At 40.0% G+C, this 25,575-nt stretch overlaps 1 protein-coding gene across 6 annotated transcripts in view; it reads right to left on the reverse strand.

Moving 5' to 3' along the window:
* The window catches only part of ANO6 (anoctamin 6), a 108,014-nt gene that overhangs the window by 24,285 nt on the left and 58,154 nt on the right, over positions 1–25,575 (reverse strand). For 3 of the 6 annotated variants that reach the window (XM_064655851.1, XM_064655853.1, XM_064655856.1), the window contains 7 exons: positions 24,608–24,777; positions 23,965–24,062; positions 22,158–22,288; positions 21,167–21,372; positions 15,277–15,476; positions 14,717–14,822; positions 9,220–13,800 (listed from right to left, as the gene is read on the reverse strand). In XM_064655851.1, the coding sequence (XP_064511921.1) occupies positions 13,594–13,800; positions 14,717–14,822; positions 15,277–15,476; positions 21,167–21,372; positions 22,158–22,288; positions 23,965–24,062; positions 24,608–24,777 (1,118 nt within the window). In that variant the 3' untranslated portion in view covers positions 9,220–13,593. Of the gene's footprint in view, positions 1–8,014; positions 8,672–9,219; positions 13,801–14,716; positions 14,823–15,276; positions 15,477–21,166; positions 21,373–22,157; positions 22,289–23,964; positions 24,063–24,607; positions 24,778–25,575 lie in introns of those variants that run through there. The other 3 variants (XM_064655855.1, XM_064655854.1, XM_064655852.1) reach the window with 2 other exon arrangements.

Below are 25,575 nucleotides of genomic sequence, written 5' to 3' on the forward strand. Positions count from 1 at the left end.
AGCCTACAAGTGAAGTTTGTCTTCTCATTCATTACATTAAGGCATTTGGTACTTTATGACATTTGGTAATATAATTTTTACAATAAAAATAAAAATTTGGACTATGTATTTGTATGTCATCTTAGAGAAGGGATCTTCTAGAGAAGGGCAAGGTGTGGGACTGCTCACCAGATTACTAATGTCCTTTCTGTTGTTTCTTTACTTATGATAATTTTAGAAATTAATATATATGAAAATTCATTTGTTTCTTTAATATATCTGAAGCTCATTAATAATTGGGATTATCTTCTCTTTGGTTTTTATTTAATGAAAATAAAAATCTACACCAACGTCCTCTTTCACTGTGACTGAATGGAGATGTACCTTCTTGATCTGGAAGGCAATACAGCTGAGGTTCTTCTGTGTCAGTCAAATTAAAAGAGGAAAACAGGCCAAAGATGGCTTTTCTGATCTTTCTGCAAAGTACATTTCCAGAGGCTCTTGGAAAACCTCATCCTTCATTGAAATGCAACATGCACTTGACTGAGAAGATGCTTTGAAAATGTAGAGTGCAAACAACTCCTCCAGTGATTTTGTTGGAGAAAAAGGAGCAGGGGGAATCCATCATACTTGGTTATACTGAGCATGAAATGTTCTCTTTGGAAAGCTGTTTGTCTGCATCAAGAATAACTGTGTTGTACCTTATGTTCCTCCATTTAGAATTGTTAAAAAGATCAGGCTAGACTTATCTGTAAGAGTTTTACAAATGCTGACCAAATGTAACATTTCCATTCACATATTACCAGTATGATTGAGAATAATTCATTAGATAACGTGGACTTAAGGGGTCTATTAGCAGAATCATGGAGATTCTTGAAGTAAAGTAGTAAATTACTTTTTCAGACCACGTGTTTACAATTTTCCCACCTTTCCAGTGTTGGGCAATCAAAAATTTTATCTACAGTATACCCTGACCTTTCAAGTCACAATCCCATTTAAGGCCAGACAACAGCAATTAATGAAATCAATGCAAAGAGCCATACACTAGTTTGTGGGATTTTTTTTTCACTCCTTAAGCTATTTGTGAAAGGAGAGTAAGTTACTCTAATAATGGCTTAATTATAGGTAGGCCAGATGAGGCTGTTGGTGTTTAAAGACATAGAATGTTTCTATTAAAGAGATGAAACTCCTGTCACGCTGGAAAGATAAAAAGGATGATGAGATGAAGAGTGGTAAGTGTTTAAGCTCATGTCTGAGGCTGACTGGGGCCAGATGTTGAACTTAGATGTGGTGGTTGCTGGATTCTTATGAGCTTGCAGCTGCTGAGAGATCACACTAGTGTGGGGCAGAGAACTGCTCTCATGTCATTTTGACCATAAGCTCCAAAGTACAAGTATAGGCAGTCCTCCTTCTTTGGAAAACCAAGTGAAAACCAGAAGCAGTGGGAGAAAGCAGAGATTTGGGAATTTTTGCACAAATGTGACTTATTATGAGATTACAAAGTGGGTGTATTGGGTATTTTTAATTTTTGTAAAAGCAAGACAAACTAGAGTATAGTTTATTAGGTCATGTACACAGATTGGGCAATTCTGAAGCTGGAGGGGGAAAAAGCTATCCACCTCAAAATCAAGGTTTGGGCATGCTTTTATCTTATTCCTGGGCGAAGAAGAGGGAAGTTGGAGACCCTCTTGGCCACCACACTGAATATAGTCTCTTTGGGCTTGGCTGTCTGAACTCATAGATCATCTCCTGTGCATTACATTAAATTGCACAGAGCCACTAACGCCCATATAGGACCTATGGTAGCAAATAGGAGAGAAGAACCACTGGGAATGTCCTGACTGATTATTGTAAGAATTTCTTTCTCTATTAAAATGTCTATTTAAATATTTAATAAGTTTTTATTTTCCTGAGAATTCAGCTTGAATTGAAGAGGGATATCTGGAAAATGGAAGCGGTATATTCCTGAGCCAGCTGTTTGCCAGCATTATTAGAAGCTTTTTGAGAAGTCACTTGTGAGAACTAGCCTTGCTCTGTCACAGGTCCTCTAAATTCCTCCTGGTCAAGCCTTGGTGGATGTTCAGCTTCCTCAAGGAGTTAGAATTTGGCCCCCTTCCACTTTCCTCCTGGCTCCACCTCTGCATTTAGAAGATGCATACTCACAAGTTAAGACATCACATATTGCTCACTCCTGCTCTAGCACAGGTAGGATTTAGTATTAATCTTTCTTTACTCAACAGTAGAAGTATTTAATATAAGATCTGTTAAATTTAATACTGATAAATTGAGCACTTTCTTAATGTACGTTCACATTCTGTCTTAGCCTGTTATATATGTGCTATACAGATGTGATGCACTGGCTTTGTAAATACACAAATAAAGATAAGAATAAAAAAAGCATTTGCAAACCAAGTTACTGTTCTGTAAAGCAATGGAACTTTGAGAGCTGCAGTTCGTTCCACGCAAGGCTGAGGATGGCTCAGTTGATCTAATACATCATTACCCCTCAGAGGACAGGTTTGATCCCCCAGCTTCTGGGACTGTGTGTTCCCTCACCCCTTGCTCTGGTTGTGGTGCTGTTTGGATCTGTAATGAGCCAGGTTGACTCAATGATCCAGAATAAAACTGAATAAATAAAAATGGGGTAATTTTCTGATGGGTTGATGAGTTGAATTATCTTCACAAAGGGCCTGAGGAATGCTGTGCGTAGCGCAGATTGATGGAGAGGGAGAATGATGACCTTTTGTCAGCAGAGATCTGTTAGACCCACTCAACTGCCTCTTCCAACCTCCCAGCCAGGATGCCAGGACACAGGTCCATGAGAGTTTGAAGCATTCCAAATGGGTCCTACATTCTTACCCTGCTATGCCGTGACATAGTGCCCTGCTCTTTCTGTGCACCAGCAACTTTGTTCACTGGCCCTGTGATGAGCTGGTAGAAGACTATTCAGTATTTGTATGATTTTAGTTAGGTCTCTCCCAGTTTTGCATCTTGAGCTGGTCTTTCAGGATGTCAAGTGAACACAAGTGATAGTGGAAAAATGTGCAGGAAAGCTTGCTTGGGGACACAGGAGGTGACTGAGCTATGGCAGGGGTGGCTTAGCTAACTTGAAGCTGTAGGCTTCAGCACTATAACACACCTGTTTTCTGCATTTTTGTTTCCCTTTTGTTTGGGTGAATTTGAGAGGCACAGTTACATTTTCTATCTGACAGATTTTTAATCTGTACAAAGCCATATGTGTACTACGGACCTAACTCTGATACCTAGGTTGCAAAAGTCTCTTCTTACCCACAAGATATTGAGAGGATGCTACAAGAAGAATCATCTATCTAAAGAACAAAGGTACATCAATAATTTTAATAAGTTTATACATAGACATGACAACAAACCCCCAAATCACTAACTCATGTTTGTTCATCAAAAATGTCCACAGCTGGTCCAATTAATTTGATAAGGTACAAAAATTAGCATATAACTTGTTGTAGATTCTGATATGGCTAAACCAGCCTGTAAGAAATGGATGGACCTATATTTCAAGGTCCATTCATGTATCAAGTACAGTGTTCAGGAAAAATTCCAGTACTGTTCCCATATGTACCATAGATCATACTTCAACTGCTTGCTACTTTGAGCATACTTATTGTAGTAAGGTCCCCCTACTTGACTGAGTTTGTAGTGCAGGTGATAGCTCGGTGAGCTATGCACAACTTCTGTGTGCCTGGGACTGCTAAAGGCTATTGGAGAACTAGAGCAGACATTATCTTTGATTCAGCATCAAAACCTGTTTTCATTACTTGGTCTCAACTGCTGAGGACAGCCCAAATCCTCCAGCACTGGAGCTTTCAATAGGACATTGTTTGTTCTGCTGCACTGTCAATAAGATGTCATTACTTCAGCTGCAAGATAAGAAAGGATTTGTTAATGGCTCCTCTTGGGGGATAGTGACATTTTTTTTCCCCTTATAGATCAGGAAAAAGTATGGGAGCATGCTGACAAGGAAAGAAAATCCAAGTGTGGTTTATTTTTTTGTATTTGCACCTCTCAGTTAAAGCTTTAAGTTATGAAGACCACAAATGCAGCCTTTTCCTTTTATTTGTAGTCATGTGCAAAAACAGTGATATAATGATTGGTGTGCATAATGTATATACCTTTTTAAGACATAAAAAGAGATACTTTAGGGTCTTTTAAAAAGAAAACTGCTGTGAGCTGTAACAGGTCTGTAACCTATTGTTAATCTGGAATTACAGTACTCTAGGAGAGGCAGATCACTTTTTGCCTTTTCTAGATCTAACTAATTAGTTACTAATTAACAGCAGATATGGAAAGAATTTTTCAGCTCTTGCTTTGGCAGAGCTGTCAGTGCTGTAACCTAGAGGCTACATGGCCGGGAATGGGGCTGCTGCTGCCATCACACTGCGACCTCTGCCTCTGGCCAAAATCTCCTGCAAATACCCCTGCCTGGTGTCACCTCTGTCCCCAGCTGCATGGCAGGCTCCTGCAGGCTGCTGTCATGAAAATCCCTGGTTGTCCTGGGGTTTTTTTTGGCAATCTCTGAAATAACAGTGTGGTATTTGTTGCAAAACCACATTTAGGACAATGGTTAAGGGCCCAATTCTGCAAATTTTTAGCCATCCATATAATCTTCTATATAGTTAAAGACATGAACACCCAGAGAGCATGTGTGAACTTGGAAAATTCACTTGGCTTCAGGTGAAGCATGAGCTCAAGGTACAATAGCTACCCCTGAATAGGGATATTCAGAGACCCAGACCAGGTGCCAAGACCAGCCCAACTTGTTTGCAGTTGTGCAGGGCATTGTTAAGGACACAACCCTGCCACTTCAGCTGTGTAACCAGCTCAAGTAGGCAGGCAAGTCCTTCTTTTTTAAACTCACTAAAATAGCTGTGGGATGAGGAGCACATTTGGTCACATTTTGGTAGACTTCTTGGGGCAGAGGCTTTCCCACTGCTGGGCTGCCTCTCCCACTGCCTCGTCCCTACTTCCCACCATGCATGACCCTCTGCTGGGCTAGCTGTGTGGCCACAGCCATCTGTGCCAGCACGGGCATGTGTGTGGCTGCACTGCCCCACCCAGCAGACAGTTGCACAAAGGGGTTGGCAAGAGGCAGTCCCAGGGTGGCAGGGAGAAGGCAGGAAGAAGGCTTATGCTGGCATGGCTGCCAAAATATTTTCACAGAACAAGTAACCTTAATCCCTGGCTCACCTCTTGGTAGCCAGGGTGCTCCGAGCTCTGTGAAACCTCATAACATGACATTGATGCACCATTGATCCTCAGAGGAGGGGGTGAATGTTCAGGGCTGAATGCTGGGCTGGGGGGTATTGGTCACAATTTCCATTGACTTGCCAGGCTCCAGCAAGTGAGGATCCTGCAGTACCCTCAACACAGAGACTTACAAGATACTGCTCACTCTGAGCAGCCAGACCGGTTTAGAAAATGACTGCATGAATGAGCACAATATGGCTGTAACAGGAGACCAAACAGGATCCCAGAGAATGGGGAGGTAAGGCGATAGGCACAGGTGGCTGTGGCTCCCAGCACAGCTTATGTAGCCACTTATTGTGAGAGGTCCATCCAAAAGCTGAGAAATTATGTGAGACATGGATACTATGTGAATATCTAAAAACAACAACAATGACAACAACAAACCAAAAAAACATTATGCTATCATGGTTGGCTGTAATTTCTCCTGTGTTGCACAATTTACTATATGAGTTTCTTCCCCCCACCCACCCTGGTGTTCCCCCCTCATTACAAATATGCTCTTCATATGCTAGAGGTGGCTTTTTGGTGTCCTGGCCTGTGCATGCTGCACCATGGAATGCAGTGGGATTTTCTCTGTGGTCTGTGATGTGTACTTTTTCTTATTTTTCTTCAGCATTTAGGATATTACCATAACCTACCTACATATTTGTAAAGAATAGTATATCTTGACACAATTGATGCAATTACTGACCAATAAACTGTAACTTTAATCCTAGCAATTAGCATTGCTTTTACAGGATAGTTGTATGAGAGAATGCAATAGGAATTGTAGAAAGCAACTTTAAAAGGCTCTTGTTTTGATGCACTTCCTGCTTGCAAATAAAAACCACTTTCTTCAACTTTCCTGAAAAGAATCTTTTACTATTATCAGGCTACTAAGACACATTATTTTCTTATGAGGAAAGTATTAGTCGAAGCCATGTGGAGGTTATTTATGACTAACTACATCCATATCTTTTCAGTGTATTTTGTACCTGCTACTGGTCCATGGTTGAGGTCCATATAAACACAAGTAAAAACAAAGCTTGTAGCCAACAGCACTTGCTCCCCTGTATTGGAAAAGCAGCCTTATTTAGTAGATAGGAAATGATAGAGGGGTATACCAGAGAAAAATCTTGACTTGGCGTGAATTGCTGATACCTTTGCTGATATCTCTGGTGATCTGCAGGCAGAGCACACTAACAAGGTAGAGTGAACTGGGTGGGACAGAGCACAGCACACCTTCATCTGGCATGTATTGACTATCCAAAATAAGTGCAATTCATCTTCTCTGTGACAGAAATAATTAAATTCTAGTACCACCAGAAGTAATAGGCAATTTTGACTATTTTTGTATTAAATAGCAAAACAACTAAAGCCTATTCTTTGAATGATTTTAAATGTATCAGTCAATCTAAAACCACACCAATCCTCATACAGATTCAGGCTGTTATGATACTATATCCTTCTGCTTATAGAACAATAGTCTTTACTATGTTTATTATGACATTTGTTTATTTTGACATTTGTTTGACATAGCAAAAATCAATGCAAGGACAGTGGGGGTACTGCCATGTGTAAGACATGCAGCCCTTAGTGAGAAGAAACCAGGTTGGAAGTGGTAGTACTTCTGCTTCCACAGCTATCATGAAAGCAAATCCTGGGAATCCCTAAGCAAAATAAAACCAACTTAACTCTCTGCAGAAGGTCTCTGCAGTGGTCTCTTAAAATTATGCTCTAACTTTCCTGTTCTCTAAGATTACAAAAGGATTTTCTTGAAGCAGAGAGGAAGAGTTAGAGCAGAATCACAGTTGCCGAGTTGGAAAGGACCCACAACAATTATTGAGTACAACACCCAGCCCTGTACAGGACCATCCCAAGAGTCACACCTTGTGCCTGAGAGTATTGTCCAAACGCTTCTTGAACTCTGTCAGGGTTTGTGCTGTGACCAGGTCCCTGGGGAGCCTGCTCCAGTGCCCAACCACCTTCTAGGGGAAGAACCTCTTTCTAATGTCCAACCTAAACCTCCTCTGACACAACTTCAGTACATTCCCTTGGGTTCTGTCACTGGTCACCACAGAGAAGAGATCAGTGCCTGCCCCTTCTCTTCCCCTCACAACGAAGTTGTAGACTGCAATGAGATCTCCCCTCAGTCTCCTCTTCTCCAGGCTGAACAGACCAAGTGACCTCAGCTGCTCCTCATACAGCTTCCACTCAAGGCCTTTCACCATTGTTGTTGCTCTCCTTTGGACACTCTCTAGTGGCTTAATATCTTTCTTATATTGTAGTACCAAAACTCCACACAATATTCAAGGTGAGGCTGCCCCAGTCCAGAGCAGAGGGGGACAATCTCCTCCCTCAACCAGCTGGTGATGCCTGATGCCCCAGAGGACATGGTTGGCCCTCCTGGCTGCCAGGGCACTGCTGACTCATATTCAACTTGCCATTGACCAGGACCCCCAGGTCCCTTTCCATGGCACTGCTTTCCAGCATCTCATTCCCCAGTCTGTACATATATCCAGGGTTGCCCCACCCCAAGTGCAAAATTTGGCACTTCCCCTTGTTGAACTTCATATAGTTGGTGATTGCCCAGTCCTCTGATTTGTTGAGGTCTCTCTGCAGGGCCTCTCTCCCTTTGAGAGAGTCAACAGCTCCTCCGAGTTTTGTGTCATCTGCAAACTTGCTTAGTATCCCTTCCTGTCCTGTATCCAAATCATTTATGAAGACGGTGAAGAGCACAGAGCCCAAGATGGAGCCCTGTCGAACCTCACTAGTCTGATGCTACCTCATTCACTATTATCTTCTGTGCTCAACCTGTGAGCCAATTGCTCACCCACCATGTGATGTGTTTATCCAGCTGTGTGCTGGACATTTTGTCCAGAAGGATCCTGTGAGAGACAGTATGGAAAGCTTTACTGAAATCCAAAAAGATGACTACAACTGGCTTCCCTTGATCAACTGGGCAAGTTACTTTGTCATAAAAGGAAATCAGGTTTGATAAGCGGGACCTTCCTCTCATGAAGCTGCGCTGGCTGTGACCAATGACTGCATTGTCTTTCAGGTGTTTTTCAATACCTCCCAGAATAATCTTCTCCATAACTTTACCAGTCACTGAAGTGAGACTGACAGGCATGTAATTTCCAGGGTCCTGCTTTTTAGCCTTTTTGAAAATTGGGACAACGTTTGCCAGCTTCCAGTCAGCTGGGACCTCTCCAGATTCCCAAGACCACTCAAAAATCATTGAGTATAGGCTTTGCAATGACATCAGCCAGCAATTTGAGGATTCTTGGATGAATCCCATCTGGCCTCATAGATTTGTAGGGATCCAGCTGGAGCAGATTCTGCACAATTTCAGGGTCGACTGGGAGTTGATCATTCTCGCAGTCATGGTCCTCCAGCTCAGGGCACTGTGACCCCCTTGGTCCATCATCTGTGTTGAAGACAGAGGCAAAGAAAGCATTAAACACCTCTGCCTTGTCTCCGTCCCTGTTTGTGAGGTGACCATCTTCATGCTGGAATGGGCCAATGATATTTCTATACTGCCTATTGCCATTGATACATTAGAAAAAACTCTTGGTATTGTCCCCCACATTTCTGGCAGCTTCAACTCCACTTGAGCTTTGATCACACAAATTTTCTCCCTACAATGGCAAGCAGCATTTCTGTATTCTTCCCATGCCACTTGACCTTGCTTCCACTGGCGATACACCTTCCTTTTTTGCCTTATTTCCAAGAGAAAATCCCTGCTCAGCCAAGCTGGCCTTCTGCCTCACCTGCTTGACTTCTGACATTTGGAATTGCCTGCTCCTGTGCCCTTAGGAGGCAATGTTTAAAAAGTGACCTCAGATGGACCCCAGCACCTGCAAAAACAGCAGAAGCAGAAGAGAACTGACAGCTGGCTGTATGGATGGCAAGGAGACAAGAGTGGACTGCCTGAAGGTGGGAGCACCACAGACTCAATCAAGATGAAGAAATAAATGATGACTCTGAAACATAAGACAGGGTTTATTATGACATGAGTGAAAGGGTACAAAGACCTAAACTGTTTATTTGTATGAGAACATAATGGTCCTTGTCATCAACTTGGTGTTGGAAGGAATGACTTCCATCTAGGAAATGCATTAAAAAGCAGGAGATAAGTTTCAGCAATAGTAACACTTTAACGGAAAAAGATTGAAAAAGAGGATGAATATGGAAATTAGACAGGGATGACATTGTAATAATTTAAATGCGGCATTTGGCAGCAGAAGTATCGTTCACAGAAAAACACATAATGCTAACCAACATCCGATGTACTGTTATTTAAAATAGACTTTAATGACAATAAATATAAAGAAATCTTAATATTCAGAAACTAATAGCAAACATTCTTAGAAAAAATACAAAACATACATTCTTACATTCTGAATTTTATCATCATATACACAGTCTAAAACAGTGACAATAGTCTGTAACTTATGGTCTTGTTAATGCAGTGAAACTGTCACTGGTCCAAATTCACCCTGTCTTCAACAGGTCTGTACAAAGTAAGAGTCTGGTCTACATATCAAGTGTGAAAAAAAAAAAAGGTAACATCAATTTAAAATAAATGTTAGTTTTCCCTTCAAGCAGATCTTTAATAAAATGACCCAGCCTAAAAAAAAAAGTTACAAATACCCATTTTTTGGCAACTGCCTCCCCCAGCATTTTGTTCTGATGCCTCTGCAGAGCTCCCTGTGTAAAAGCAAAGCACATTTCAGCACTTGGAGGTAGAGGCTACAGAAATTGCACAGCTTAAATCAAGCTATTAAAATGCAATTATTACGCACTCTGTTGGTTTTCTCTTCTCACTCAGAAATCTGCTGTGGATAACACTGTGCACATGGCAAACTGAACAGAATTCCTGATGTAATGTCTTCTGAAATGAAATGTTACAGCTACATTAGCAAGGAGCGTGGCATTTCAGAAGTAAATCACTAGAGCAAAAAGTTAATGTTGACTAGGTGATTCCCACACAGCACTCACTGCTCTCTTCAGCCTAGCTCTGGTTTCAGCTCTGCAGACTGAGTGCCTGACAGTGACAATTAAGTGCATATCTAAACCCTGCTTTCTGGTTCAGTTTAAACCAAGAGGAAGTCAGTCCATGTGCACTGAGACCAGTCTGTGATGGGGAGAACTGCCCAGAAAATGGGGACAAGTGGAAGACCACTTTCAAAAGCACACTTGTCATTTGAACAAAAATGGTTAAGTAGAAACACATTCAAAGCTGATTAGGATTTTATTATGGGAGGAGCTCAAGTCACAGATACACACGCTTTGCTGATATAGTGTGGTTTTTTAAATCCTTATTTTAAAGGCAGGAATATAAACTCCCGATGACACTGAGGGCCAACTCCCCCTTAAGGAAATGGTGCCAACCAACGTAAAAAGGAACAACTTGGAGAGCCCACAGGAATCAAACAAGGAGCAAAAGACCAGGCACTCCTGAAAATCAGCCTTAAGCTCTGCCATTGCTTGCAGTATGACCCCAGGCAAGACACTCAATTCCTTTTTTCCTAGTCTCTTTACCTCTCAAAGAAGGCTACAAATGCTACCAGAAGACCAAATAATTACCTGAAATGGTCCACTTTGCCCTGCATTTGTCCCTCCCTTACCACAGGATGCCTTCTTCCCCACCCCAGCCTTCTAACATAGCATCTGGAAAGGTATTAAAGGCACAGTAGTGCTGTGATCACTAACGGAAGAATGAAAATGGTATCTCTCATCTGAACGCCACTGCACATGGAAAAGGGCCAGTTGAAAGCTAAAATCAAAAGCTCCAAGTACGAAAGGAGCTGACTGTCCTTTCTAACCCAACTCATTTTGCACAAGAAAGTCCTGAGTATTTCAATAAAATTGTTCCCTGAAACAGTTGAAACAGTTTTTTGGAAAGAAACACTGTTTTAACCAAAAATTTGGTATGCCATGTGCAGTGACAGGACCAGAAGCAGTGGTCACAAAATGAAACACTTTTTCACGGTGAGGATGACTGAACACTGGCACAGGTTGCCCAGGGAGGTTGTGGAGTCTCCATCCTTGGAAATACTAAAAAGAGGAAAAGAAGACTGACCTGGCTGAACAGAGAGCTTTGGCTGGTATCATGCAAGAAAGGAGAGTTTAAAACCTTTGGAAGAAGGGGCAGGCAGCTCAGGAGGACTACCAAGGATGTTGTGAGGTTATACAGGGAGAAAATTAGAAGGGCCAAACCAAAGCACAGCTAGAACTTCATCTGGCTACTGCTGTAAAAGACAATGAAAAATGTTTCTATAAATATATTAGCAACAAAAGGAGGACTAAGGAGACTCTTCATCTTTTATTGGATATGGGGGAGAAACACAGTAACAATGAAGGAGGAAAAGGCTGAGGTACTTAAAGCTACCTTTGGCTCAGTCTTCAGTAGTCAAACTAGTTGCTCCTCGAGTACTCAGCTCCCTGAGCTGGGAGACAGGGACAGGGAGCAGAATGAAGTCCTCGTAATCCAAGGGGAAATGGTCAGTAACCTGCTGTGCCACTTAGACACACACAAGTCTCTGGGGTTGGACGGGATCCATCCAAGGGTACTGAGCTGATGCTCATGGTTTGGACAGGCATACTGTTCACTGGGTAAAAAAACTGGCTGGATAGCTGGGCCCAGAGAATGATACTTAAAAGACATGTAAATGTGGCACTCTAGGACATGGTTAAGTTATGGATTTGGCAGTCTTGATTTGATGGTTGGATGATCTTCCAGGTCTTTTCCAACCTAAATGATCCTATGGTTCCGTATGTTTCTCTTCAAAAGGCAGGCTTGAGCTACACAGCAGCCAGTATTTGGAAGTTTTGCTACAAAATTCAAAGGTTTGATTCCTTCTGATTATTAATGGCATAATATTTATCTTATAAATGCTACTTAGTTTCTGCAAATGAAATTCTTAATAAGTAAAAAGCTATATGAATAATGTGCCTAAAAATTCTGCCCATCTATTGCATTTAAGAAGAGTACAAAATTACAAACACAAAGTAATCACCTGGTTTATAGATTACAAACATAGCTTTGCTTTTTAACAAGATTTGGGTTTTTGTGATTTATAGAAATTTATAGAAATTGGTCCATTAAAACTGTTAAAAGAGAAAGCAAGTTAATAATCTGGAATATCACTGCTGCAGTCTCTACTGTCTCTACTTCCCTATTTCCCAGTTTGCAGCTGGTCCCAAAATAGCCAAGCAGATCTTCAGCCTAATTTGAAGATGACTGATAGCTGTAGCACATGCCTCCACACCTCTAACATCCTTCCCTGTTATTTAAAGCTTCGTAGCACGGTTAAGGCCTACTAAATGGTTTATTCCAATCTTCAGTTTCAACAGATTCACAGTCTTGTCAGAACTCACTTTATCACACTATGTTGTATCATAACAGGTCCAGCTGCACATTCATCCCGTGTCAAAATCTCAGGGAAGAGCGCAGTGCTCCTGGTGTGAGAGAAATGCAAAAGACAGCCCTCCACAAATATTGATTTAGTACGTGAAAAGACTTATAACACTTATTGCTTTTACAGGTAGGAGACCTTCAAGGCTTTGGGCATTTAGTGTAGAACGGGCAAGTCAACTAATGAAAATACATTGACTGGGGAAAGATAAAATGCCTGAGTTTTTTACTCATTTGGACTGCTGTAAAGTTAGTTTGTATGCATTGATTTCGAAGGCAATTCTCCTGTTTACACTAAGATTGATGAACAGGATGGGCTTACAGTCCTGTTGCTTCTTGTGATCCAAGTCCATGATTAATTGAAATATCTTGTTTTATCCATTTAAGTCTCAGTATGCATAGGTAATTCAGGGTAGCAAACAACTGCTCTTAGCATGTCAATTCTAACGGCTTAACAACATGATTTTGAGTTATATTCTCTTTCTCTTTCCTTCATATTTTGGCTTTTCCTCTTCATTTTATAGTTGAAGTTTGTGTTAGCAAGCAATCAAAACTCCTTCATATGTGATGATATTCTTACCACAAGTCATTCGTATTCCGTTCAAACTAGTTATCTAGTAGCTGATGCCTAAAAAAAGTACAAAGCACTCTATATATTTGGGAGTTAATCTGCGTTGCCTTTAGATGATAAGTAATTTTTATCTTCACATGTTAAAAAAAAAGTCCCACTAAAGCTGTTTAAAAAATCGGTAACTCTAATCTGAGTTGCAGTGGTTGCATTTGTCTAAGGGAAACTGGTAAATGAGTAGGTAACAGTTAAAAGAACTAATGTTTAGTAAAGAGAATTAATCCGAAGTGTTTTATTAGCTATAGGTAATATCTGGACAGGTCGTAGTTGGCTAAATACTGTTATTCTATATGAAAATTACTTATTCAGCTTTAGGTCGGAAAGTGCTGTCTGCTCCTTTGGTAACTTTGTCAGCTATTTTACCCATGTTTTTTTTCACAACTTTGAGATCGTTCTCGTGCAAGAGTTTTTGTGTGAGGTACTTCTCTCGTTTGACCTTGCTCTTGGTCTTTTGTGATACATCCGGAATTGCATATGAAATAATAAACTTCACAAAATATATGACATGCTGGGAAAGATGAAAATGAAAAAATGTCAGTCAGGCTGAACAGGACATTATTATGATTATAAATGAAATGTCACATTATCTCTTAAGACTCTAAGCTGATTCAGTACCAGTATCTATCACAGCAGAACAGTATTTTAAGAAGATATGACTAATCAATAGAATAATTATCTGATAAACAAGAATTTCTGATTTTCTAACTCTGATTTAAGCAAGGACTTCTCTGCCTGTTTTGAGGGAACCTTGGTACCCAGTGCTTCCACCCTGCTTGGAAAAATTGGTTACAGTTTCTTATAAGATTTTTTAGGTTTGTTGAAATGACTCTGGGGCAATTACTTTGCTATGGGAACTCTGCTCTAACCAGTTGCATGTTTCTGACGACTTCAGTAGTCCTTGGATCAGACCCTAAGCACATTTTATAATTAAATAATACCTAATATTTCTCTCCCTTCATTTTGGACTGACTCTCATCTTTCGTAAGCCAAGTAGAGGAAAGAGCAATTGTTTTTTGACAATCACCTAGAGACTCACCTCTTGCAGTGATTGTTTCTATAGACTTCAGTCTGCTAGTGCACATGTATTATGTATATACATTCATGAGGCTGTGTGCAAATTTCCTCTCAGTACATGTGAAAATATTTTTGGTGCAACTATCCCTTCTATTTCTGCTACTGAAAATAATTTCACAGTTCTTGAGAAAAGAAGCTGCAAACACGTGGGACAATCCTCAGCTGATATCATAACTTCAGGGACTTTTTTTTCTAATGGTGCTACACTTAATTTACATCTCCCAAGCTCTTGCCCATGATAGCACATATCACCAGCTCTGATAGCTGTGCCTGGACAGAATGTCTCTGAAGGATTTTCTGCCAGGAGGGAAGAGACTAAATAAGTAATGCTCCAAACCCTGTACACTGACCTCCATGACAATGATGAAAGCCAGCTTGGCTGCAATGACATGCCAGTAGTATATGTTGTGCTCATATTGGTGCTGGTGACCAGGAGGGTAGCGGAGATCCCGGTATCTGAAAGCAATGTAGGAAAGTCAGGAACTTGTCTCCGGCATCTCTGCAGTACAGCACTGTGGCCAGAGGATGGAGCAAGACATGTCGCTGCTTAATGCATCCAGGAACAGTTAGCTCAGGAAACTACCGTAGTGGGTAAAATCATTTCTACAGATGAGCTACATTTGGCTGAAATATCCTATTTTTGCCACTTTATTAAGAATTACTTATAAAAAATTAAAGGTGCTTTTTTGGAAGACTATCAATTATGAGAAAACCAAATGAAAGTAAGAATTTTCTGAGTAGCACAAACTTATGGATGAATACTTCATCTCAGTTCTGCCATTCAAAATACGATGGCTTTTCCTGTGTTTTAACATTTCTTACTGGATATTGTTAATTGAATGACATGATTTGGATATCAAAAAAATTATTTTTGTCATTGGAAAATGACAAATGCTTATTTGATACTTGCCTGCATGTCGTTTGGTTCCCAAACCAAGGGGAAAATGGCTTGCTTGCATTCTTGAAGTCTGATATATTGAAGATAGAAAGTGTGCTGTTTATATACCCTTTCATAGTGTGACTGCTGTGACTCCCATAAGGAGGGACTGAAAAGGACCAGTAATAAACCAGACGAGGAATCATGTCAGATGTAAAAGCAATGATCATAGCCTGCGTTTCAGAAAGACAAGACAAAAAAGCAGAACAGCATTAAAGAAATAAGCCTTAATATACATTCCTTTGCCATATATTTAGTATCTCAAAAGTTAGAATATAAGCTAAAAATAGAAAATATGTGCTTTTCCAGTCAGTGGTTGTTCATTCTGTAAATGAGCACACAGTCTCTCACAGGCACAAAATAATCTCTTTCTGGCATGTGCACTCCGTACAGTTTTCAAATTACACTAGCTCTTCTGGATGCCTTAAAAAAGTTATACTATAACACGCTTTTTTTTTCTCATGAGCATGCAAAGGACATTAGCAGCCAAACTCACCTTAAAGTACTCTAGGGTAACCTTAAAAAGATGTGCTTGTTATCAAAAGTATTGATGAGATGCTTAAAAAAATCCTGCCTGATGAAACTCATGGAAACAACAGAAGAGTTCTTCAGCAATAGAACATTAAATTTCACTAGGATCCCTGATGTTCGAGTAAAGGAATTAAATAAATTAGATATAAACCTGATCCATCTCTGACCCTACAAACACCTCACTCTATCTGAGGGGCTATCAAGCCCAAATTCATCTTGGTAGTTTTTTCCTCCTAAGTTTCAGTGTTGTACATGTGGAAACTGCTCTTGATGCCAAAATAATTTTTTTAGTAGCAGCTGTATAGTGTTGTTTTATGTATGACGTGACCATTTGTTTTTATGTTGCTCCCAAGAGAGTTCCTGTCCTACTCAGTCTGCTAGTCACAAACTGGGTAGGAAATTTGATCTGTGTGTTTGTTGTGGGAAGTGTTTTCTGAACTCATGAACTTCCCAAAACATCCTATTCTGGAGGACAGGTTAACTATGTTTAATCCAGTCTCCTCCCCTGCAACTGCAAGTTCAAAGGGTTTCCCTGTGAAGAAGACTTTCCACTGGCAAGATCTGCAGCTGAGTGTCTAGCAAAAGGCTGCCCAGCCAGCTCATGACAACAGGCATCTCTGATGCCCAGCACCTTGGAAGGACTGACCAGCTGCACTCCAGAGAAGTGTTTTACCCCATGCCAGGGTAAAAAAAATGCTAGACAACGTGGTTGGAAAGAACCAGGGCAGAGACATGGAGAAGAAATGTGTGAAGTAGGGACCTAATGAGATCAGGGGAAGGGAGCTTTAGACAGAGATGTATAAAAGGTGTAGAAAAAAGCTACAGGAAAATCATGGGACAGAGGTAGGGGCGAAGTTAAGCAGTAATGGGTAACAGAGGAGCATAAAAGCTCCTGTGTATTTTATTCCTGGGTATTTTATTCCTTTTCATGCCAGTCCACAATTCATGAAGTCTGTATTTCCTTATTTTCATGACATGGGGCAAAAATTGTCGACCTCTGTGCAGCATTCCCAGCCAGACAGCCCCAGCCTGAGGAGGTATTTGTTAACAGTTGTCAAAAAAGGGAAGGGGAGAGAGGAGATACCTCTTCTACAGTTCCTTGAGCAATGCACTGATGGCAGTGCTAGATAAAACAACCTCCTGCCTCTGCCTCTAGCAGTTCACTTGTGCCCTGTGCTGGCTTGGGCATTCCTGGCCCTGTGCAGCAGATCAGAATCATGGTGCTGATCTACAAACTACAAATTGGGAATCTCTGCTGGATCCTTTCCCTGATCTGGTTCATCATGTGTTGATCAAAATGCTGGTGCCGGCAAAACACAAGAGACAGCAATAAGGGGAAAAGACAGAAAAGGGAAGGGAAAGGGCAGGGAGTTGAAAAGGGTACAAGATCCACCCTACCTCAAGTATCATCACTGCCAAATTACAAACACTATCCTACTGTCTTACCTTTTGAGTTGGCTTTGAAAAACCTGAGAAGCTAAACTGTAGTTAAGATAAAAGTTGCAGAAACAATCTTTTTGAGAATGTGGTCCAAGACCAGTATTTGGTTCTCCAGAATATTGTTACAAGTGAGTTCAGCTGAGAGAAAGTTAATTTGGCTGATGAGAAAGAAAAGGGAGGCATCCTAAGACTAAAATAAACTCACTGAAAATTTTCAAGGATAGGGTGTTTTTCTTGTACTGCATTTTGGCTTAAAGCAAATGTGGTTGGCATGCACTTTTAAATACTGTTTTTAAGCATTACATGCCAGTATGAAATGAAGTGAAAATTACGTGTTGTTTATATTTACATGCTGAGTAGGTGTTTTTGACTGACAAGAAATATATATCACTGTGTCTTGCAGTTGCAGGGAGGCGACCCCACAGCTAAATTATTGTTTTTATCTCTGAAGAAGAGTTAAAAGTAGGGTACAAGTAGAGTACTTGTACTGTGAGCTACAAGCACAGAATTTTTTTGTTAAATATATTTTCTTTCTGTTCATTAGTTCATCTAGTCAGACCATAAATGAACTATTAGCAACTTAACATTAAAGCAAAAAAATCCCTTCTCCCTTTCAGCAAAATGAGTTTGACGGTGCTTTTTGTATCCTTTAGAAAGATGCTGGAATATGGTATTTACACAGCTTAATACTTGATCTTACTGATTTTTTTTTTTTTGCAAGGCCCCAGGTTTCTCATCATCCTACGTCTGAACACTGTCTCACTCTCCTCCTTCTCTTGAAATGATCTCCAGATGTGCTCTGGAGAGCTTCAAGGACAGAAATACGAAAGCTAATCCTGTGGCATGCTCTCAAAGGAAAATTTTTTTCCTCTTGAATGATGGGCTGCATTCCAGAGCATTGCGCTGGAGAACTACAAACAAACAGCACATTCTTTGCTTCTCAAGCTTTACTGCACACAGTTTTCCATTTACACCATAACTAATTAAAAGCAGTCTTCCAATCAACAACAGATGCTTTGGTATCATGCAATAGCAAGTCCAGTGCCTGAGTGGCAACTCAAAATTGACAGCTTTGTGCAAAAGTTGCTTACAAGTTGCAAGCAGGTGTTACAAAGGTTATGCATGAAGAAGATGATACACTACTGACGTCTAATCAGCTGTAGCAAGTCATGTAGAAGAGAAGAAACAGCTTCTGTGTACTAAGGAAAAATCAAGTCAAGGACGGTAAAGGAACGACCTATACTAGATTCTGGATGTCAACTAACTAAACAAACATACTTAAAGGAAGAAAACTGCTTCTAGCGTTTGGTCTAGCACATGACTTTATAGCAAGAAATACTAATCTCTTTAAAGTCCACAACACCTGCAGCAAGGCTGTTTGAACACGACAGTCTTCAGTGCTGAGCCCTTTGCACACCAACAGCCCCCCTGAGGTCATTGGCAGATGCCTTGTGTTCACACGGACATTAACTGCAGAAAGCTGGGCATGAACACATTCCTAACAGGAGCCTACACAGGTTCGAGTTACCGTAAGGTCACCAAAGCCACTTTAAGTCTGACCTGAATAGTGTAAGAACTACGACTGAGGTATAAGATTTTAGAGTAATCTCGAGATGTATATTCAACTTCTAATTTCATCTTGGTATTACAAGATCCACCTGGATTGACTAGGAAAACCAGCTAGTTTATCCAATAGCATAACATATTTGTTTTTCTTCCAGGGCACAACAAATTTTTCTTCCTTTTATTTTACAAGTTTTCTAGCAGTATATTTCAAAAGAGAATATTACTGATCCAATAAGTTGCCTCTACTTGTAACAATGCTAGATCAAGCTATGCTTCATCTGTGAATTTGCATTATCTGCTGGGATTTGCATAATTTGCTGGGATAGTTATAATTATTTTTTCCAGAAGCACTAAACCAAGAGCCCCAAAGTATCTCTGGTGCCACATGATTTTTCTACCAATCTGAACACATTACTGAAGTTGCATTTACTTTTTAATCTTAACACCAGATTTACTAGTAGGCCTTGGATGTTCACCTGTCTATGAAACAACTGGATTTATGTTTGGCTTGCCTCAGCAGAGCAGCACAAAACAGACTGAGCATATGCTCAAGCTTGCTGTCTGTCTCCTAGATTCTCTTGTAAATTTTCCATCCTTAAGTTCCCTTTTTCCCTTTGACATTTCCCTGTGCTTAATTCTCTGCCTTTATGTCCTTCTGAGACTCCTTTCTACATCCTAACTGTGTTTACCATACCCATTTAATTGTTATAGTGCCAAATAAAGTTCTGAACAAGAACAATTTCCATTTTGGGAGATCTTCAAATATCTGAAAATACATCTGGTAGCTGAGGCTGACATACAAAATTTTCCTGACCACTGAAATCCAATGTAGACTCTTATTTCTATATGGAACTTCCCTAAGCCCCTGATATAATGAAAACAAGCCACTGAGACCATGATAACCTAAAAGGAAGTCAGGTCATCGAAGCTCATATATCCGTTTTTTAAAATTAGACTTACACTTTCAGGGGCAAAGCAAAGACTTAAAGTGGAGGGGAAAAAAATATGCAGGGATACTCATCTGGGTGCAGGAAAAGGCAGCACATATATCTATCCCTATATTATTTCAGAAAAGTAGAACCCCTGGGGTTGAGACCTCAGATGAGCCCAAGCATTACAGAAGATGCCTGAGATACAGGAATATAAGTTTATTTCTTATTTAAATTTGAATTGCTCTTTTACTTGAAATAAGTCCCCTAACTATCATGTTAATATCTATAATAGAGTGCTCAGTTTCATCTCTCTCCTCTTTCCCAAAGTCCACTATTCTCCAAACAGGCAGAGCCTCCTGTGAAAGCTTGGGCTAAGATGAACTCTTGTCTTCAGACTCAACTGTTTTCTCCAGAAAATCCTACTGAGTCAGTAAGGTTCTCTTACCGCAAGGACCAGGTCCTGGAGGAAGTGACACACCTTTAAGTGAGTTGGAAGGAATCCCTGATCTCACTGATAAACAGCAGAAAACACTGACCTTGTTGAAAAAGGTTATTCACCATGGATAGTCTGTGGTGCAGAGGAAACCAATGGTCACTGCTCCTCTAATAGGCCATCAGTGAGAATTTTTTTATAAGTTAATACATACTAGTTACTGTTTAAGAATAAGCAATCAAATAATCCACAGTGGTAAAGTCCAATGGCTTATTTGGCTTCCCACAATGCAGCCTATAAATAAGATCTTGGTGAATTAATGATACGGGAAATTTGAAAGGTCTGAATTTCATTGTTAGTAGTATATTCATCAGACTTTTTTTCCTAAATATTTTAAAGAAACTTGGTTAAAATTTAACTTCTTTCCTGTGTACTTAAAAATTTTAAGCACAACTGAAAAACACATTAGTTTGCAAATTCTCAGAAAATTCATTGTGATCTGCAATTTTGAGCGCACAATTTTTAAATACACAAGAAAGGAGCTGAATTTCTGTTTTAAGAATTAACAATCAATTATAACATAGTTAAACTTCAACTTTCTTTTTTTTTTTTCAAAATTCAGCTGTAGACTGTCAAAAAACCCCTCTGCACTATATGCTATAATTTTAGGAAAGATGTGCTATATTCTTCACAAGTAACAGATTTTTCTGAAGATGCTAGCAACTCTAAACACACCTTTTTCTTTAGATATAATATTTTAGGCAGCAGACATATTCTGTTTCTGAAACTCCTGGAAAGTAACTGAGAGACTATTTACATGGGCTGAAGCCTTAAGCAACTGATGTTTGTAATTCATTTACGATTATTTAAATTACATTACCACATGCAGCGTTCCCATATTTGGACATAGGACCTGCAGTGAAGGCATTTTATCTTTTGCAATTGTTGGCATTGTACTTACATTGGTGACCACAGCCAGAATGGCTATGCCCTGCAGGATGGGTTGCCAGGCACCAATGTCTTGTGCCTTCTGTGGAACCATGCGCCTGAACTGGGTTGTCAGCTTCCACGCATCCAACCGGATTTCCAACATGTTGTTAATAAGAGCCAGAAGAGGAGCCAGGGGGAATGATGCCACGAACAGAGTCACAAAGCCAAACTGTATAACTGAAAGGGAGAGGTTACATACATCGGTGAGGCTTTCACTTACTGGAGATAAGCATGTATGAGCATGTATAGTTTATATACTCCTACTGCAGGAAAGAGAAACAAGAAAGAGTAGCTGGGTTCCAAGTGAATCTTCTGTATGAGAAGATAGGAGCACAAGAGTACTGAAAAAACCTGCTAGGCGAAGGGTACAGGAAAATGTTACAAGTCACAACACACCAAGAGGAACTATTCTAGATATTTAAAAATCCATTTCTTTCTGATGTCTTCATCATGAAGACCTGAAAATCTAGTGACTATCTGTCTTGGTGCTGTGCTGGAAAGCCCAAACCAACGATCATCTTACTGGTGTCTGGGTGCTGCCACAAGTACACTGTGATAGAATGGACGGTGGCAACAAACTGGAGCTCTGCCAACTCCCAAGTGACCAGCAACAAATCCTGGTGACTGAAGACCTCTAGGAGAGCAGTCTGACACAGGGCTCTTCTGTACAACACCAGTACATGACGGTGGTCTGCCTTCTGGGTGCATTCCTCAGAGAATGGGGCAAGGAAGCAACAGTACTCCTTGCACAATCATGTGCTCTTTCCTAGTTATAAACTGGGTTGAGGCTTAGCTGCTTAATAAAAGCTTGTAAAATCACCTCTAATGGCTCATCAAAACTTGCCTTTGAAAACATTCATGTCTCCTCTGTCTACCTTCTTAAGCATTGCTTGTATGAAGATTTTTTTAGAACATGTTTGTATCCAGCAGTGGTAGTGAATCCAAACTAAACTGCTACTTACCCATTTCAAGATACTCATAAAACAATCCAAGTTTTCCAATGGGCTGCAGGTGGTAGTCTTCTTCCCACCGTGGAACAACTTTTTCTGATCTAGCAGCTGCAGAGTATCTTCCAATTAGGTTCTTGACCAAGCTATCAGCCAGGGAGAGAAAGAACACTAGCACTGATAAAATAACCTAAAAAGTTCAGTAAATGAAAAAAAAATTGACATTTCTGCTGTTACAGCTTTAAACAAAGGATTTAGTTATCTCTGAACTACCGAAAACTTCCTTCAAACATGAGTATAATCTTTGGTTGCCTTATCCTAAAAGTGGTTATTTACAAACCATAAATAAAAGTGTAAAGGAGCGATATATCAGCACCATAGTGATTTATACTTAAGTTGTACAGGAAAATGATCACATAAAATTCAAGGTAACAAAAAATCAAGTTAAATGTAGGATGGTGGCTAGACAGATTAATTCTTTCTGATCACAGAATTCACAGAATCACAGAATGATTGAGGTTGGAAGGCATCTCTGCCTTGTGCAGGCAGGGCCACCTAAAGCCAGTTGCCCAGGACCATGTTCAGATGGCTTTTCAGTATCTCTAATGATAGAGACTGCACAACCTCCTTTGGCAATGTGTGCCAGTACTTGGTCACCCTCACAGTAAAAAAAGAGGGGCTGGGGGCGAATGTGTACCAACAGAGAAAAAGCCAAAATGGTTCTCTTTGTACTTGCAGATATACAGAATGAGAGAGCAGCTAAGAACTAGATCCAGCATTATACTCAGCATTTCAACATGTAAATGTCACCCTGGGAAGTGAATTAAAAATTCCGGTCAGATGAATATATTTCCTGTACACAGATGGGGAAGTCAATTGTCTATGGCTGGAGCTCACATCTGCAGGCGTGCTCAGTGTGGGAACCCTTTCTCAGGTAAAAGAAGATGTTGAAAACAAGGATGAGTCTACAGGTCTACAGGTCTACTCCACAACCATCAGCGTATACAGAGCATTGTGGTCTGGAGGTGCTGTATCTCAACAGAGCATCCTAGTCTCAACCCTACACAGTATTTATGACACACTCTGTAGTGGGGTTACTGTGCAGCCAAGGAAGACAATTTGTGGGCTTGGAAGAACCACAGCCAGAAGGCTGTGCTTATGGGCTGGTGCCTATGGCATTCAGGACTGTATAAGCAAACTGGGAGCTCCCTACTCCAAGCAATATAACACTCACTGATTAGCATGAAATAAAGAACAAGTCATGGCAGAAGGAACAGAGTCCTTGATAGTATCTTAACCTAAATTAAATAGAGGGCATTTGTGGTTAGCACTTTGCTTATTGCTTGCATTAAAACATGAAAGATCTAGAGATCTACTCAAATGAAAGAGAATGTATAGGCATTAGGGATGTCAAATATGACTGTAAAACTAAATTAGTTAAATTAGTAACTTATACATGACTTTTAAAAGCCCAATGTAAAACAACAAATCATTCTAATCAATATTAAGCAATAGTCTTCAGTTTAATATTTTCAGAGCTTCTATGGCCTCGGTTTTAAATATTCAACCTGAAACCCATTGAGTTTGACTTGCTGAGGAAGGAAGAATTTCTGATTAGAACTAAAATCAGTCAAAACAACAGAGACAGGACTCAGACTACAGACCAAAATATCCAAATTCTCTAAAAAGGCCCCAAAGTATGTCTTATTCTTTTTGACTACAATATGTACTCACCAAACTTAGTGACCAAGTCCCTGAAGGCATCAAGAAAACAGTATCTTTCAAATATGAAATAGCAGATTACTTAGTAGTTTGAACTTACGGAAGAAGCACTTCTTGAATATTGTTCCAGATAGCTTTACCTCCTACTATGATGGCAAGCTGGGTTGTGAGCTCAAGAAGACATCCACCTGGATCACACTGAAGGTTGGGAGAGACATGAAAAACTTTTGAAGTTGGGTAACTTTTCAGGCATGAATGAAACATTTAAAATAATGCATTCATGGTTTATTATATTAACATTTCTTAAAGTAATCCAAGAAGACTGTCTAGGCAAACCTTTCCAGTAAGGTATGCAAAAACCAATTCCAGGCCACATATAGTCACATTTGGTAGGACACTACTGAAAGAGTGAAATACCAGGTGAAGTCATGCAGCTCTGTGCTTTCACCAGGTGAGGGTCAATCAGCAGAATAGGAATGTTTCTACTGATGTTCTCCCCTTCCTGTGTGCCAATTCACAGATTGTAGGACCATGGTAAAATATGTTTTTCGAGGTATGTACATTTCTGGGTAATACATTTCAAAGCCCAACTGGTCTTGTGTCATATTCTATGCTAAGGGCTACTGAGGAGGCAATTGGCTTGGAAGGCAGTCACCTTTTAAACCCTTATGTTAAATATGCGTAACTACGTTTCATGTTATACACTCTGCAGAAGAATACCTGGACTAATTATACATTCTTACCTCTTCATTGCGATACTTTCCCAGCCAATAAACTGGATTTCCAGGGTGACCTACAAATTTCCCCTTAAAGAAGGCTATGTAGAAGCATGAAGAATAGTAGTTGACAAATTGGAACAAGAACATCTTTGTGGTCAGACTGTTTTCATAATCAGTCTGTGTCCTTGGAAGTTCTGCAACGAAAGAAAAATAAATAAATAAAATAATAATAACCCCCCCCAACCTACAAGTAACCTACAAGCTGCTTTAGAGTCTCAGCTGCAAAGTATCTGTCTGCCTCGTATTCCTTAATATGACTGAGAACACTATGAATTAGATTGTGCATAATCCTAATGTATACTAATATACTATACCATTATGCTAATTCTAAAAATACGTGGATTGTAAAAAGGAAAGAATTAGTTCCCCAACAATAAAGAAAAAGAAGCAGCAAAAATTCTGGTAACTCAGGGGAAAAAAAAGCACCCAAATCCAGCACACTCAGGAAAGATGCAAATGTAACACTTTGAACTGATGAAAAAGTATTAAATGAAATTATATTAAAACAACACACTACTTCACACATCTAAAGTAAAATAGCTACTTTAATGTTGATGGACTGGATAGAAAGAATAATATTATTTGTGACTGTTTATCTGTTTAATAACATCAGAATGGTATGTAGCTTTGGAACTGTGACCTTATTTCACTTATTACAAGATAGATATTTTCCCCATAAACAAAAGTTAATGTAATTGAATGTGTTATGCCTTCTGATCTCTTTTCATAAAGCCTGGTTGTTATAGTAATTTTCTTTGCTTTGTCTGTTTCACAAGCACAAAACTGTAAACAATTGATCTTTCATGCTGCCTATACAAGGACTTTTCAGGCAAAGAGCTGAATATCATATTCCTTTGATATTAAGAAAATCTATATTGGAAAATTTCTGGGTGGTACTGTGTGATTTGGTGGGAAAATTCTGAAATATGTAG

This window comes from Pseudopipra pipra, chromosome 5 (genome assembly GCF_036250125.1).
Source record: "Pseudopipra pipra isolate bDixPip1 chromosome 5, bDixPip1.hap1, whole genome shotgun sequence".
Taxonomy (NCBI): Eukaryota; Metazoa; Chordata; class Aves; order Passeriformes; family Pipridae; genus Pseudopipra; species Pseudopipra pipra.